This window comes from Drechmeria coniospora, chromosome 01 (genome assembly GCF_001625195.1).
Source record: "Drechmeria coniospora strain ARSEF 6962 chromosome 01, whole genome shotgun sequence".
Lineage (NCBI taxonomy): Eukaryota > Fungi > Ascomycota > Sordariomycetes > Hypocreales > Ophiocordycipitaceae > Drechmeria > Drechmeria coniospora.
In genome coordinates, this window is record NC_054389.1 from 4,825,749 (window position 1) to 4,838,027 (window position 12,279).

Consider the following 12,279-nt stretch of genomic DNA (forward strand, 5'->3'; position numbering starts at 1 on the left):
ACCACGTACAGTATTATTAGGTGTACCCTTCGCGATCCGTAAGGACTTGTACAGTATGGAATACAGTACAAGCGATTACGGAGTACTCCGTACCTAAATACTTACAGCACTGTGCTGAAGGTACTCCGTACTCACTAGGGAATATTCGGAGTAATTACATGCAAGTATCTTTGTAAAATATGCACTTACATGTACAGGCATTACTGTACATGTACTTACACTTACTGTACGTTGTACTTGTACAATACAGTACAGTAAGTATTATTTAAGTACAAAAAAGGTGCCCGGACCATTATAGACCCACTTTAACGGGCCCGAGACATGGAAGGAAGGGCTGGAAGCAGCGCGCCGATGTCCGGCCGAGTAGAGACGGCCCGCCTAATTTTTGCTTGGCGACTGCAGTACGGCGCATGTACGACATCGGAGACGGCTTTTGATCAACAGATCCTCACGCGACTCAAAATACTCTCGCCCGCGCATCAAGGTTTCGCACCTATCCCGACATCGATGCATGTCCAGATACGGCAGCGACGACTCCATCTGCCGTCGTGACGGACTGTCAACATGGCTCCGGCTCCGGACGGCCCAGACGAGCCCAGCGGCGGCGGATGGACGAATCGCGTGCTCGCGGGCTTGACCGTCGCCGTCAACTTTGTCCTTGCCCAGTGGCTCATCATCGGCTTCGCCGTCGCATGCGTGCTGGCGTACTACTTCCCGTGTGAGTGACCGCTCGAGTCTGAAGGGGCGGACCGTCCCGGAGCAGGCCGGCTGATGAAGACGAGCGGCAGCCGTTGCGGCGCGTGGGGGCGCCATACGGTCTGAGTACAGCATCATATACGGCGCCGTCGCCTTCATCTTCCTCGTGAGCGGCCTGCAGCTCGCGCCTGACAAGCTCAAGGAGAATGCGACCAACTGGCGGCTGCATCTCACAGTCCAGGGGATGAGCTTCATCGTCATCCCAGCCATCGTCCTCGGTGAGTCGGCCCCCTCCGTAGTGCCTCTCCCCGTCCCTCGTCCTCGAGGCTAGCCGCCGCCGTTGGCTCACGCGACGATGCAAGCCGTCGTCCACATCTCCCTCGCCGCCGGCGCCCTCGACACTCAGACGCCGGCGACGCCCATCCTCGCCGGCCTCATCGCCCTCGCCTGCCTCCCGACGACCATCGCCTCCAACGTGGTGATGACGCGAGCGGCTCGCGGTGACGAAGCGGCCGCCGTCATATCCGTCGTCGTCGGCAACGTCATCGGCTCCTTCCTCTCGCCCTTGCTCATCTACGGCTTCTTCCCCCGCGGCGACGCCTTTGCCGCCTGGCGACCCGCCGACCCCAGCACGCTCGGCATCATGTACGCCGACGTCGCCAGGCAGCTGGGGCTGAGCGTCATCCTGCCCCTGCTCGTCGGCCAGGCCGTGCGGTGGTGCTGGGGGGATGCCGTGGTGCGGGCGCTGAATACCTTCAAGCTCGCCAAGCTTTCGAGCTTCTGTCTCGTCCTGCTCGTGTGGTGCGTTCCCCGCCGAGAGGAGCGTGTCGGGTTCCCCGTGAGAGGAGAGCTGCGCTGACGGCCGAGTACAGGACCACCTTTTCCGGCGCCTTTTATACCGGGGCCCTCTTGCAGCTATCTTCTGCGTCCGTCATCTTTGACGTCTTCCTCAACCTCGCTCTTTACATGCTCTTCACCGTCCTATGCCTCCTGCTCGCCCGCCCGCCAGCCGCGTTGGCCAAGGGCATTCACCCTCGCTTCGCCACGTCGAGGCACCTGCCCGCCTTCGTCAAGAGGGGCCTTCCTGTCACCAAAATGTCCAAGGAGCAGACGATTGCCGTTTGCTTCTGCGGCGCCGCGAAGACGACAAGCCTGGGGATCCCCCTCGTTGCGGCCATGTGGAACGGGTCCGACGACCTGACGAGGGCCTACATCCAGATCCCAGTGCTGCTGTACACCATAGAGCAGGTGAATGCCACCCGCACCGGGCGCCGGGCGCAAGCTTGTGCTAACGCGCCCGTCAGGTTTTCATGGCCCAGATTCTCGTATACGCCTTCAAGTGGTACCTCCGCCGCGGGCCAAAGTCGGATGTCGAGAGCGAGGCAGATGAAGGCCGTGCACGAGAAGAGATGGCGCTGGAGGAGGCTGCCGAGGGTGGCGATGCGTTGCCGATGGTCGACGAAAGGGACGACGGGACGGGAAAGCGGTAGAATCGTCGCCGTCCTTGACGGACCCTGACGGACCCACAGCTTGGACAGCACAGCACGGCACGGCAGACCCATGAAGCGTTGTGCTCGGGCGAGTAAGAACTGCATGGCTGCATTATGGCTTGTGTGCATGTCGGTGCATCGTCCGTGGATTCATCAGGTTCGATCCCCTCCCCTCCCCTCCCCTCCCCTTCAAGTGCCAAGTCGACTCCGTACGATGGGTGGATGCGAAGGGCGACTACCCCTTCGTCAGGAGGCTGTCAAACAGGGGCTTGAGACGCCTTGCGCTCTTCTTGGGGTATCGTCGTTGCCCGTTTTCGTAGTCGACGTAGCACACGCCAAACCTCGTCTCATAGCCTTCGTGCCACTCAAAATTGTCCATGAGCGACCAGGCAAAGTATCCGCGGACGTCGACGCCGTCTCGCTCGACGGCCAAGGCCATGGCACCGACGTAGTCCTCGTAGTACCCGACTCGGAAGTCGTCGTCGAGGATCTGTTCCCGCCGCAGCTCGTTCTCGCCCTTGATGCTCGTCCCGTTTTCCGTCACGTAGATCTTGGGGAACCCGTACCGCCTGCTTATCCACCCGAGCAGGTCTCGGAAACCCGGTGCACAGGGGCGCAGCCAGGTGGATTGCGTCTCGGGGCCGATGGAGTCGCCATTTTTGTTGTCGAAGAGGATTTCGACGTGGCCGGCGACGTCTCCCCGGTCGGCAGCGCCGGTTCGGTGCTTGACGTAGTTGGCCGTGTAGTGGTTCATGCCGTAAAAGTCGTTGGAGCCGTGCACGAGGGCCCTCTCGGCCGGCGTAAAGGTCGGGAGCCGGTCACCCAGCTGGTCGCGCATCGAGGCAGGGTAGTCGCCGAGGTATATCGGGTCGGCGAACCAGGAGATGGAAAACTCGAGCTTGCGCTCGCACGCCTCGACGTCGGCGGCGTCGGCCGGGTCCCAGGGGAAGACGGCGTCGCCGTTGAGGACGATGCCGATCTCGCCGCCGTTGGCCGGCTGGAATTCGTCTCGGAAGACCTTGACGGCCCTGCCGTGGGCGACGAGCAGGTTGTGGGCGACGATCCAGGGCTCGGTCGCGCCGTCGCCGACGGGGCTCTTGGTGCGATCCGACGTCCGTCCGGGGGCGAACTGGCCAAGGCTGAAGCCGAGGACGGAGGAGCACCACGGCTCGTTGAAGGTGAGCCAGTGCCGGACCCTCGGCAGGGCGCGGAAGACGAGGCGGGCAAAGTGCTCAAAGTCGAGGGGGAACTCGGTGCGGTCCAGCAGGCCCCCGTACCGCCTGTGCAGCTCGTCGGGGATATCCCAGTGCGAGAGGGTGACAAAGGGCGTGATGCCGGCGGCGAGCAGGTCGTCGACGAAGCGGACGTAGTGGTCGAGGCCAACCTGGTTGACGGCATCACCGCGACCGCCCTTGGGGATGATGCGCGTCCAGGAGAGGGAAAAGCGGTAGGCGGTCGCGCCGAGAGATGCGAGGAGGGCAACGTCCTCGGCGGTGCGGTTGTACGAGTCGCAGGCCACATCTCCCGAGGAGCCGTCGGCGATTTTGCCCGGCGTCTTGCAGAACGAGTCCCATATGCTCGGGCCACGGCCGTGCTGGTCCACGGCACCCTCGATTTGGTACCTGCGAAATGTCATGCCATGTCAGCGAGGCATGGGCAAGGTGCAGCCGGACGAAGGAGGAGCAACGTACGCAGCCGTGGCGAAGCCCCAAAGAAAGTCGCGAGGGAGCGCCATTTGTGTCGTCTTGCGGCCACGCTTGAGCGATGAAGGCCGTTTCCGGTCTCGTCAACGGATTCCACGCAGTATATAGTAATATCCCCTCCGATCGCAGACGGGATGCTGGAGCCCCTTCCACTGAGATGGATGAAAGGCCTAGGTTGGGATATTCGCGGCAAATGGATCAAGGTTCGAGGTGGGAGCCAGGCTGGCCGGCGTCGTTGGGCTCGTTCAGAGGAGAATGTCGCCGTGGTTGATATCTCACCGGTACTATAGCAAGCAGGATTCGGATCGCTCATCGAGAGGAGAGAGGAGGGGAGGGGTTGGACGGGTCGCCGCTCGTATTATATATCCGCCGTTCCCATCGGCAGGCAAGTGTGAGCGGCCTCCACGAAGACGACAGGGGAACGGCTCTGTCCGTCTCACCCCCATTGATCCGGTAAGCGAGCGCTTCATCGGTCGAGCCTTTGAGCGGTTGGTCATTGGTTTTCGTGATGATCGGTCCAAAAGCAGGGGAAAATGACACGTCGGCAGCTCCATGGCCGTACATCAAAGTCCTTGATTCATTCACTGGTCAGGTTGATGAAGAAGCGGAAATCAGAGTAAGAAGAGAACGCAACCAGACGGAATGGAGCCGCCCCCTCGGCGGGGTACTTTGCATGCTGCTCAATGTTGCATCCATTGCTCACCGTGCCGCCGGCCCGGCTACCCGTTGATAAGAGTTGCACTTGATATTACAGTACATGTACGTGCTCAATGTAGGTGTACATGTACTTGCGTACGGAGTACTGTGCACTTAGTTCACAGTGCAAGTACTTGCACTACAGCGTACTGTACACGTATTACTCAGTACATACAACCATGGTAGGTAGTACAGTATGTTGTATTACTTGCTACGTTGTTGCACGGTATAAGCAAGTAATACAGGTACGATAGTAAGTGCCTACGAATACGGACTCCGCAGAAAGTACACAGTACAGTAATACGGGTACTTGGCGTAATATAAGTATTACAGCAGTAGCATAGGATACACTGTAGAAGGAGCCGTGTCACATATCGATGCTCATGTTCAGGGTGCTCTGTTCTTGTCGGCAGGTTAGGCTGTTATGTGGAAGGCTACGTAAGTACAGAGTACTCCGTAATAGTGTTGAACCATTAGACATGTACGGAGTAGTCAATGGTACTTCCTCTGTATATGGAGTACTCCGCAGTGTTGAACTTACTGACATGAAGTCAATACTACTACTACCTCTATAAGGTACCTTGGTAGTTCAAGCACCATGTTACAACAGCAACATCCCATCCTATTACCCAGTGCGACGTATAAGCACCTACAAGTAAATACAGAGTATAAGGTAGGTATTGCTGCTAGTACCTAGTAGTCGACACTGTGCAGAGCTGTATTACTTATGTAGTTGTATGAGGTAAGAGTACCCCTCATAGTACTTACACCTACCTGCATACCTAGGTACCTACCTAGTACCTAGCTACTGCCAAGGTACCCTAGTACTACGGTGGCACAACCTTTCGTTGGACTGGGAACACACTGGACACAAGTTCAACTTGAAGGCATCTACAGTACAGAGTACGCAAAACCAAACCATTCTCTGAATAAGACGAGTACTGCACAGATCCCCAGGTGCCTACACCTACCAAACCGGTACTAGTCGGCACTGCAAGTACTGCCGTAAGTAAGAACAGTACCTCGAATGCGTAGCTACCTAGTACTAGGACAGCCTTGCGTCGGACGGTGCACACAATGCGGACCCAAGTTCAAGTTGTGGCCATCTACCGACGTAAAAGCTTTCCCCTCTGCATATGACGAGTCCTGCGCATAACTGTAGGTGCCTACTAGCACGAAGTGATCAACCGCGGTGGTTCGTCGCAATGCTTCTCCTTCACCCCGGCGTACGAGCACGAACAGGGCTTCCACCAACTAGCGGCCTCTCGACACTCGACTCGCCCTCGCTGACGTGACCCCGAAGCCTCCGACGGCGGCATTCCGCCCCGTGTCTCCTGGATGGCTCATGGCTGTGCATCTTGCCATCCGTCGTCCTGCATCTCGGCCTTCCGTTGTCATCGTTCGATTGGACTTTCTCTGTTCGCAACAATTTTAGACCTAGTCATATTTCTCTACAAGTATTCTCGTGGTACGAATGAATATGCAGGCATCCTTGATATCGCTCCTCTCGAGCCGCCTTCGACCCATGCAGCGCCGGAAACCACGTCGACACTTGCCGCCCAGCTCGGCTGCTCCTCTCCATGACGCATGGCGTGTGGCTCATGGCTTACACGCATCGCATGCATGCACGCACTGTGCATGCATTCGCTCGTCGACAACCGTCCGTCCGTCCGCCCCCGGCACCGCGCCGAAGGCGACGCATCAACTTCCAGCCCGGCACCGCACCAACCGCGTCTCCGGCCTTGGGCCCCGATGCCCGGTCCCCAGTCCTTAGTGGCCAAGGTCCCCCAGCTTCCGCTTCCCCGACGATGTGGATGCCACCTCCATGTCCAGGTCGCTCCCGTCGTCGCCTTCCGTGTATTCGACCACCTCCCAACTCACCATGACGTGGCCGTCTTGTGATTGTTTCACCCCTTGGCTGCGCCGCAGCTTGCCCAGCCTTGTGCCCTCGACCATGCCGTCGAACCAGGGGACGCCAAAGGACTCCCGCAGGGCCGTGCCCCTCGTCGCCGGAGCCGCCTCGGCCGCCTCGCTCGCATCCTCGGCCTCGCTCTCATCCGGGATGAGGCCCATGTCTTCGAGGTCGCGCAGATCCTCCCGCAGCAGGCTGCCGAGCGTGAGGTTGATGTATTCGGCCTCGCTGACGGGGTCCTCGGACCAGTACGACAGCGGGGTGCCGCAGAAGCCGCAGAAGTGCCGCTTCGAGTGCTGCTGGCTGGGGTGCGTGTACACGCGGCGGATCATGCTATGCGTCTCGTCGGGGAAGAAGGCGAACGTGGTGCTGTGGTACCACGAGAGCGGTACGCGGATGAAGGCGGCGAGCGGTGTGGCCAAGGGGATCTCTGCTCCATCGTCAGCGTCGGCGAGGAAGCACGGTCAAACCCGACGGCGGCGACACCCAGCCATGTCGCTTGGAGAAAGGGAGCTCACGCACGGTGAACGGGCTCGGTGTTGAAGAGCACTTGCGCGTCGTGGATGCCGTCTTCAGGCACGGCGATGATGTAACGGTTCCGACCGCACTGGCAGCCGCCACGCAACGGGCGGAGCTCGCTCATCGTGCCTGTCCTTGGGCTTCTGCTCCCGATGGACGGATGACGGAATGGACGACGGATTGGCGTTGCTGAGGAAGAAAGCACGGCGGTTGGTGGAACGGAGGCCGATGGGGAGATCTGGCGACGTCAACGGGCGTTGCACGGGAGGGGATCGACAAGTCGCTCTGTACCCGCCGACAAGCTGATGTTTTGTCTGGCAGCGCGCCGTTCTGGCGGGGCGACCTCCTCAGCGCTAGAAGGATAGCGTCTCCGGGAGCATCGACGGTTCCGCCCATCGCTCAAGTAAGTGCTAATTTACTAACTAATAGTACACGGCACGCTGTACAGTACGGAGTACTTGGTACTCATAGGTACCGTCCCCCCTCTCTCCCCCCCCCCCCCCCCAGACGAAGGTATCATGCGCTGTACTCGGTAGCGTTCATTAATGACGCATGCATTCGTCTCTTGACGTCGGGTGGGAGGCGAGCCTGCCGAGCTCTCCATCGTCATGTTCACCATTCTTCCACCGACCGATTGACAGCATTGGCCAAACATCGAGGGAAAAATAACAGGCAAAAAAAGAGAAATCAGCTGTTTGCGCCATCACCACCCGGGTATGCCACCACACCATTTTCGGCTCGCAAGCCTCCCATTTCCGTCGTCCTTGATCTAATACCTTGCGTGAGCCAATTCCGACGTCATCGTCATGCCCAACATGCCTCCTCCACTTACCATCCACTCCACCGCCTCTCTCCCCAACAACAACCACAGCTCCCTCCCGCGCCTCGGCTTCGGCGTCTACCAACTCTACGGACAGGCCTGCACGCAAGCCGTCCTTGCCGCGCTCGACGTCGGGTACCGCCACATTGACTCGGCGCAGCTCTATCGCAACGAGTCCGAGGTGGGCGCGGCCATGCTGCAATCCCCCGTCGAGCGCGAGGCTGTCTTTCTCACCACCAAGATGCTCCACGCGACGGGAGACGCCGAAAAGACGTACGCGAGCGCGCTCGACAGCGTCAGAAAGCTCGGTGGTGACTCCGGCTACGTCGACCTATTCCTCGTCCACGTCCCCGGCCGAAGCCGCGAGGCTCGTGAGGAGCTGTGGAAAGCGCTCGAGAGGCTGCACGGCGAGGGCAAGGCCAAGGCCATCGGCGTGAGCAACTTTCGAGTGCAGCACCTGCAAGAGATGAAGGACTACGCCAACGTCTGGCCGCCGCACGTGAACCAGCTCGAAGTAAGGTGCCCCGGATGAGCATGAGCGGACGGCTGCGCGCACGTGCACCCATCGGCTGCTGACACTCGCCCCGCCAGCTTCATCCCTGGTGCCAGCAGCGTGAGCTGGTCCAGTTCTGCCGTGACAACGACATCGTGCTGCAGGCCTACAGCCCGCTCTCGTGCGGCGAGTACCTCGGCGACGAGACGCTGGCTCGCGTCGCCTCCAAGCACGGCAAGTCGCCCGCTCAAGTCCTCATCCGGTACGGCCTGCAAAAGAATTGGGTGCCTCTGCCCAAGAGTGGGAACCCGGACAGGATCAGGCAGAACGCTGATGTCTTCGACTTTATCCTCGACGACGACGACATGGAGACCCTCGATGGCCTCGACCAGGGTGCCACCGGCGCCCTCTTCCCAGCCAACTCCAAGTGAACGTTTCATTCGCAACGAGGCGCTAGCTAGCACTTCACGGACAGGGGCGCTTGGAGAGAATTCTAGCTCGCTTCACATCAAGCCGTGCGATTCCCCTTTGCCCACCCGCGCAGGTCATTCTTCTTGATCTTCCCGGTGCTCGTTTTGGGAAGCTCCGGCACGACCTCGACCTCCCTTGGAACCATAAACTTGCTGATGCTGCTCTGGTGCTTGGCCCAGGAGATGATCTCGTCGGCCGCCACTCTTTTCCCCTCCTTCACCGTGACGAATGCTTTGGGCCGCTCGCCCCAATGGGCATCGGGCACGGCGACGACGCCGGCCTCGAGAATGTCGGGGTGCTGGACAAGCATGCTCTCGAGCGCGACCGAGGAGATGTTCTCGCCGCCCGAGATGATGATGTCCTTGGCTCGGTCGAGGATCTGAGCGCTACCGTCGGGATGCCAGACGGCGAGATCTCCCGAGTGCAGGCCGCCACCGGCAAACAGCTTGCGCGTGGCGTCGTCGTCCTTGTAGTAGCCCTTGGCGCAGATGTTGCCGAAGAAGACAATCTCGCCAATCTCCCGGCCGTCCTTGGCGACGTCGACGTAAACGCCCTCGGGTTGGTCCGTCTTGATGATGCGGATGGGGAGACTGGTGATGAAGCCGTGTCCCTGCCGAGCCATCTTGGCGTACTTTTCTTGCGCCGGCAGCATGTTCCACTCGGGGAGGCGATAGCACTTTGTGATGGGTCCGTATGTTTCTGAAGCATCCATTAGCACGACGACGACGAGACTGCCGTTGACGGTTGCGGTAGACTAACCGGTCATGCCATAGACATGCACTGGCATCAGGTTGAGGCGTGTCTAGGCGACGGTGAGCGAAATGTCCATCCGATTCGACAACGGCAGACGGACCATTTGCTCAAACAGATGACCGCTAGGCGGACTTGCAGCGACAGTAACCTGGACCGGCTGCGGCAGCGGTTCCGCTTCTCTGGCGGCGACCAGGAGGGTGTTGACGGTGGGCGCCGCGTTAAAGTGCGTGATGCCCTCCTCCTTCAGCAGTCTCCATATGAGCGGGTAGTCGATCTTTCGGAGGCAGACGTTGACGCCACGGACGGCCACGACCGACCAGGGAAACGTCCAACCCATGGCATGAAACCTGCCATCGTCAGCGGTTTAAAGACAGTGCCTAGAGGTGCAGGGGAGGAGGTGTACATGGGCAGCGTCCACAGATATTTGCAGCGTCCAATGTTGAGCCCCGATTCAATTATGTTTCCCACGGCGGCAAGGTAGGCACCACGGTGGGTGTACACGACACCTTTGGGTCGAGAGGTGGTGCCCGACGTGAATGGGATGGCGAGCATGTCGTCTTCGTTGGCGGCCTTGGACTGCAGCCCAGCCCAGCGGCGACTGCCATGATGCCGATCGTAGGCGAGCCCCTCGAGGATGGCATCGTTGAATGGTCCGCAACCTGGCCCTTGCGTCTTGTCGGTGTCCTATCGAATCAAGATGGGATGTGAGCCAAGCGCATCGGATTTTCGGCAACGGCACGCCACCCTACCACATCGATGATCAACGGCACATTGCTGCGTTTCCTTCGGTACACTTCCAGCAGGTCCTCAAACTCCTCGTCAACGACGATGCAGTCGACCTCGGCATACTCGAATATGTAGGCAATGTCGTCACCCTTGAGCCTGTAGTTTGCCGGCACGACGACACCTCCGCCGGCAACGATGCCGTAGATGGACTCGAGAAAAGCGGGCGTGTTGGGGGCGAGGATGCCGACGCGTTGGAAGCCATGCTTCTTCATGTAATAGGCCAAGCCAATGGCACGCGTGGCAAACTCTCCGTAGGAACGGCGAACGGCGGCACCGCTACGGGTGATGTGAATGATGGCATCGGCATCGGGCTCCACGGCGGCGGCGCGCTCGAGGAAGAAAGTGGGCGAGAGATGATGGATGTGAGGCGGATCCGGGCCGGACGGGAGGATGTGGTTGACGATGGAGCGGATGCGGGAAGCAGGTCCCGACATTGTGGTCGACGCTGGGCGAGGGCCGTACGAGTAGACGACAAGACGAAGGAAAACAACGAGCAAAGGCAGGTCAGGGCGGAGCAGAGCGCGGTGAGGCAGAGATGGCTGGTGGCTGGCTGTCGGCAACGACACAATGTGACGCTGCGAACGCTCTGCACTGCGTGGAGCACGGATGCCATCTACACCTACTACTTGCACATTGCACCAGGCAATCAAGGTATGTGCTAGGGCCCCCCCCCACAAGGCCGGTCCAGCTACTTAGCACTCGTACTACCCGCAAGGGAGGGAGGGAGCTGGATGATGACCCCTGGATTCCAGATGTTGGTGGACCACGAGGCGGCCGACCCCTGGCACATGCCCTGTCCTGTCACTGTCAACGTAGGCCTCACAGTTGGCACCCGAGGTTAGCTCCAGCGCGCTCCAGCTTCCCCGCATTCGGGACTATTCGCGAACTGCTCTGTAATACAGCGCAGTACTCCGTTCCTCCCGGTACCGGTACCACTACCGACGCAGGGGAACCAACCTGCTCCGTGCACTGTATTAAATGAACAACTACTCCGTACCTTACGGAGTACTATAGTTACCATTAATACTGGGCACCTCTACGGAGTACTCCATTCGGGAGTACATACCGACAAACGACAATACTAAACAACTGCTTGCATGTACAGTACAAGTAATACTACCTTGGTACGGAATATATACTGTAAGTGCATGTACTTTGTAGGCGTAGCTTCATCCATCAAGGTCATCGATCAGCGACGGCCTGGAGCCTACATGCAACGCAAGTCTGTTGGGCCCTTTCTCAAAATCAGTCACGTACACCCGTCTATCTCACGCGTAGGAGTGCCCCGAACCCTCTTGGCCTCGTCATACCATGAAAGCATCCAGGACGAAACGAGAATCAATGTCCCATGGAGGCGCCCCTTGCCCAAAGCCCATCATCCGTCGCCGCCCAAGACAATGATTGTTGCCCAACGAAGTGGAAGCTGCGAGCCGGTGCAGTAAGGAACGCCCTGCTCCAGCTTCTTCCACCTGCTCGTGCCGATTCATTGAGCCGGTTGATATTCCAGTATGTAGGTTGAGTAGATGTGCAAGGAGAACTTGGTAGAATCGCAAGATGGCCGACAGTCATTTGACTGACTTTGTGCGAGTGGAGGCTGAAACCCCCGAAGCATGCAAATAAGTATGTACTTAAGTGTACACGGAAGTACCTACCATTAGCGTGCCGGAGTATCTGCTCGAATGTACACACCAGTACTCCGTACTCCTCCCTACAGTGCGAAATTCCACCAGTATCCTAGATCGAGCTACCGAACAAGGTTCGAAGAGCAGGTGGAGGAGACCAAGATTCCGACACAAATACCTGCATAGGTACGGAGTACGGAGTAGAGTACCTATCCATATATATTATCAGTAATTGTAGTTCTAGGCGTTCCATGTACAGTAACCACGACGTAATGACCACAACGTAACCAGGGCCCCTCGCCTCGTCAAAGTCCTCCC

The 12,279-nt window shown here is 59.0% G+C and overlaps 5 protein-coding genes across 5 annotated transcripts; 2 read left to right on the forward strand and 3 right to left on the reverse strand.

The window, feature by feature from the left end:
* Positions 1 to 564: 564 nt before the first annotated feature.
* DCS_01188 (uncharacterized protein) lies at positions 565 to 2,186 on the forward strand (the record flags this gene model as incomplete). The annotated part of the gene is made up of 5 exons (XM_040798523.1): positions 565 to 718; positions 789 to 974; positions 1,059 to 1,497; positions 1,569 to 1,944; positions 2,001 to 2,186. The coding sequence occupies 5 exons, from the start codon at positions 565 to 567 to the stop codon at positions 2,184 to 2,186; spliced, it is 1,341 nt and encodes a 446-aa protein (XP_040659406.1).
* A 235-nt stretch (positions 2,187 to 2,421) lies between these two features.
* Positions 2,422 to 3,921, reverse strand: DCS_01189 (beta-glucosidase; the record flags this gene model as incomplete). The annotated part of the gene is made up of 2 exons (XM_040798524.1): positions 2,422 to 3,808; positions 3,878 to 3,921. The coding sequence occupies 2 exons, from the start codon at positions 3,919 to 3,921 to the stop codon at positions 2,422 to 2,424; spliced, it is 1,431 nt and encodes a 476-aa protein (XP_040659407.1).
* Positions 3,922 to 6,355: 2,434 nt separating this feature from the next.
* DCS_01190 (uncharacterized protein) lies at positions 6,356 to 7,140 on the reverse strand (the record flags this gene model as incomplete). Its single annotated transcript, XM_040798525.1, has 2 exons — positions 6,356 to 6,927; positions 7,020 to 7,140. The coding sequence occupies 2 exons, from the start codon at positions 7,138 to 7,140 to the stop codon at positions 6,356 to 6,358; spliced, it is 693 nt and encodes a 230-aa protein (XP_040659408.1).
* A 691-nt stretch (positions 7,141 to 7,831) lies between these two features.
* Positions 7,832 to 8,760, forward strand: DCS_01191 (aldo-keto reductase; the record flags this gene model as incomplete). The annotated part of the gene is made up of 2 exons (XM_040798526.1): positions 7,832 to 8,350; positions 8,428 to 8,760. The coding sequence occupies 2 exons, from the start codon at positions 7,832 to 7,834 to the stop codon at positions 8,758 to 8,760; spliced, it is 852 nt and encodes a 283-aa protein (XP_040659409.1).
* Positions 8,761 to 8,837: 77 nt separating this feature from the next.
* Positions 8,838 to 10,773, reverse strand: DCS_01192 (AMP-binding domain protein; the record flags this gene model as incomplete). The annotated part of the gene is made up of 4 exons (XM_040798527.1): positions 8,838 to 9,554; positions 9,654 to 9,900; positions 9,957 to 10,237; positions 10,303 to 10,773. 4 exons carry the CDS (start codon positions 10,771 to 10,773, stop codon positions 8,838 to 8,840), a joined length of 1,716 nt encoding a protein of 571 aa, XP_040659410.1.
* Positions 10,774 to 12,279: the final 1,506 nt, after the last annotated feature.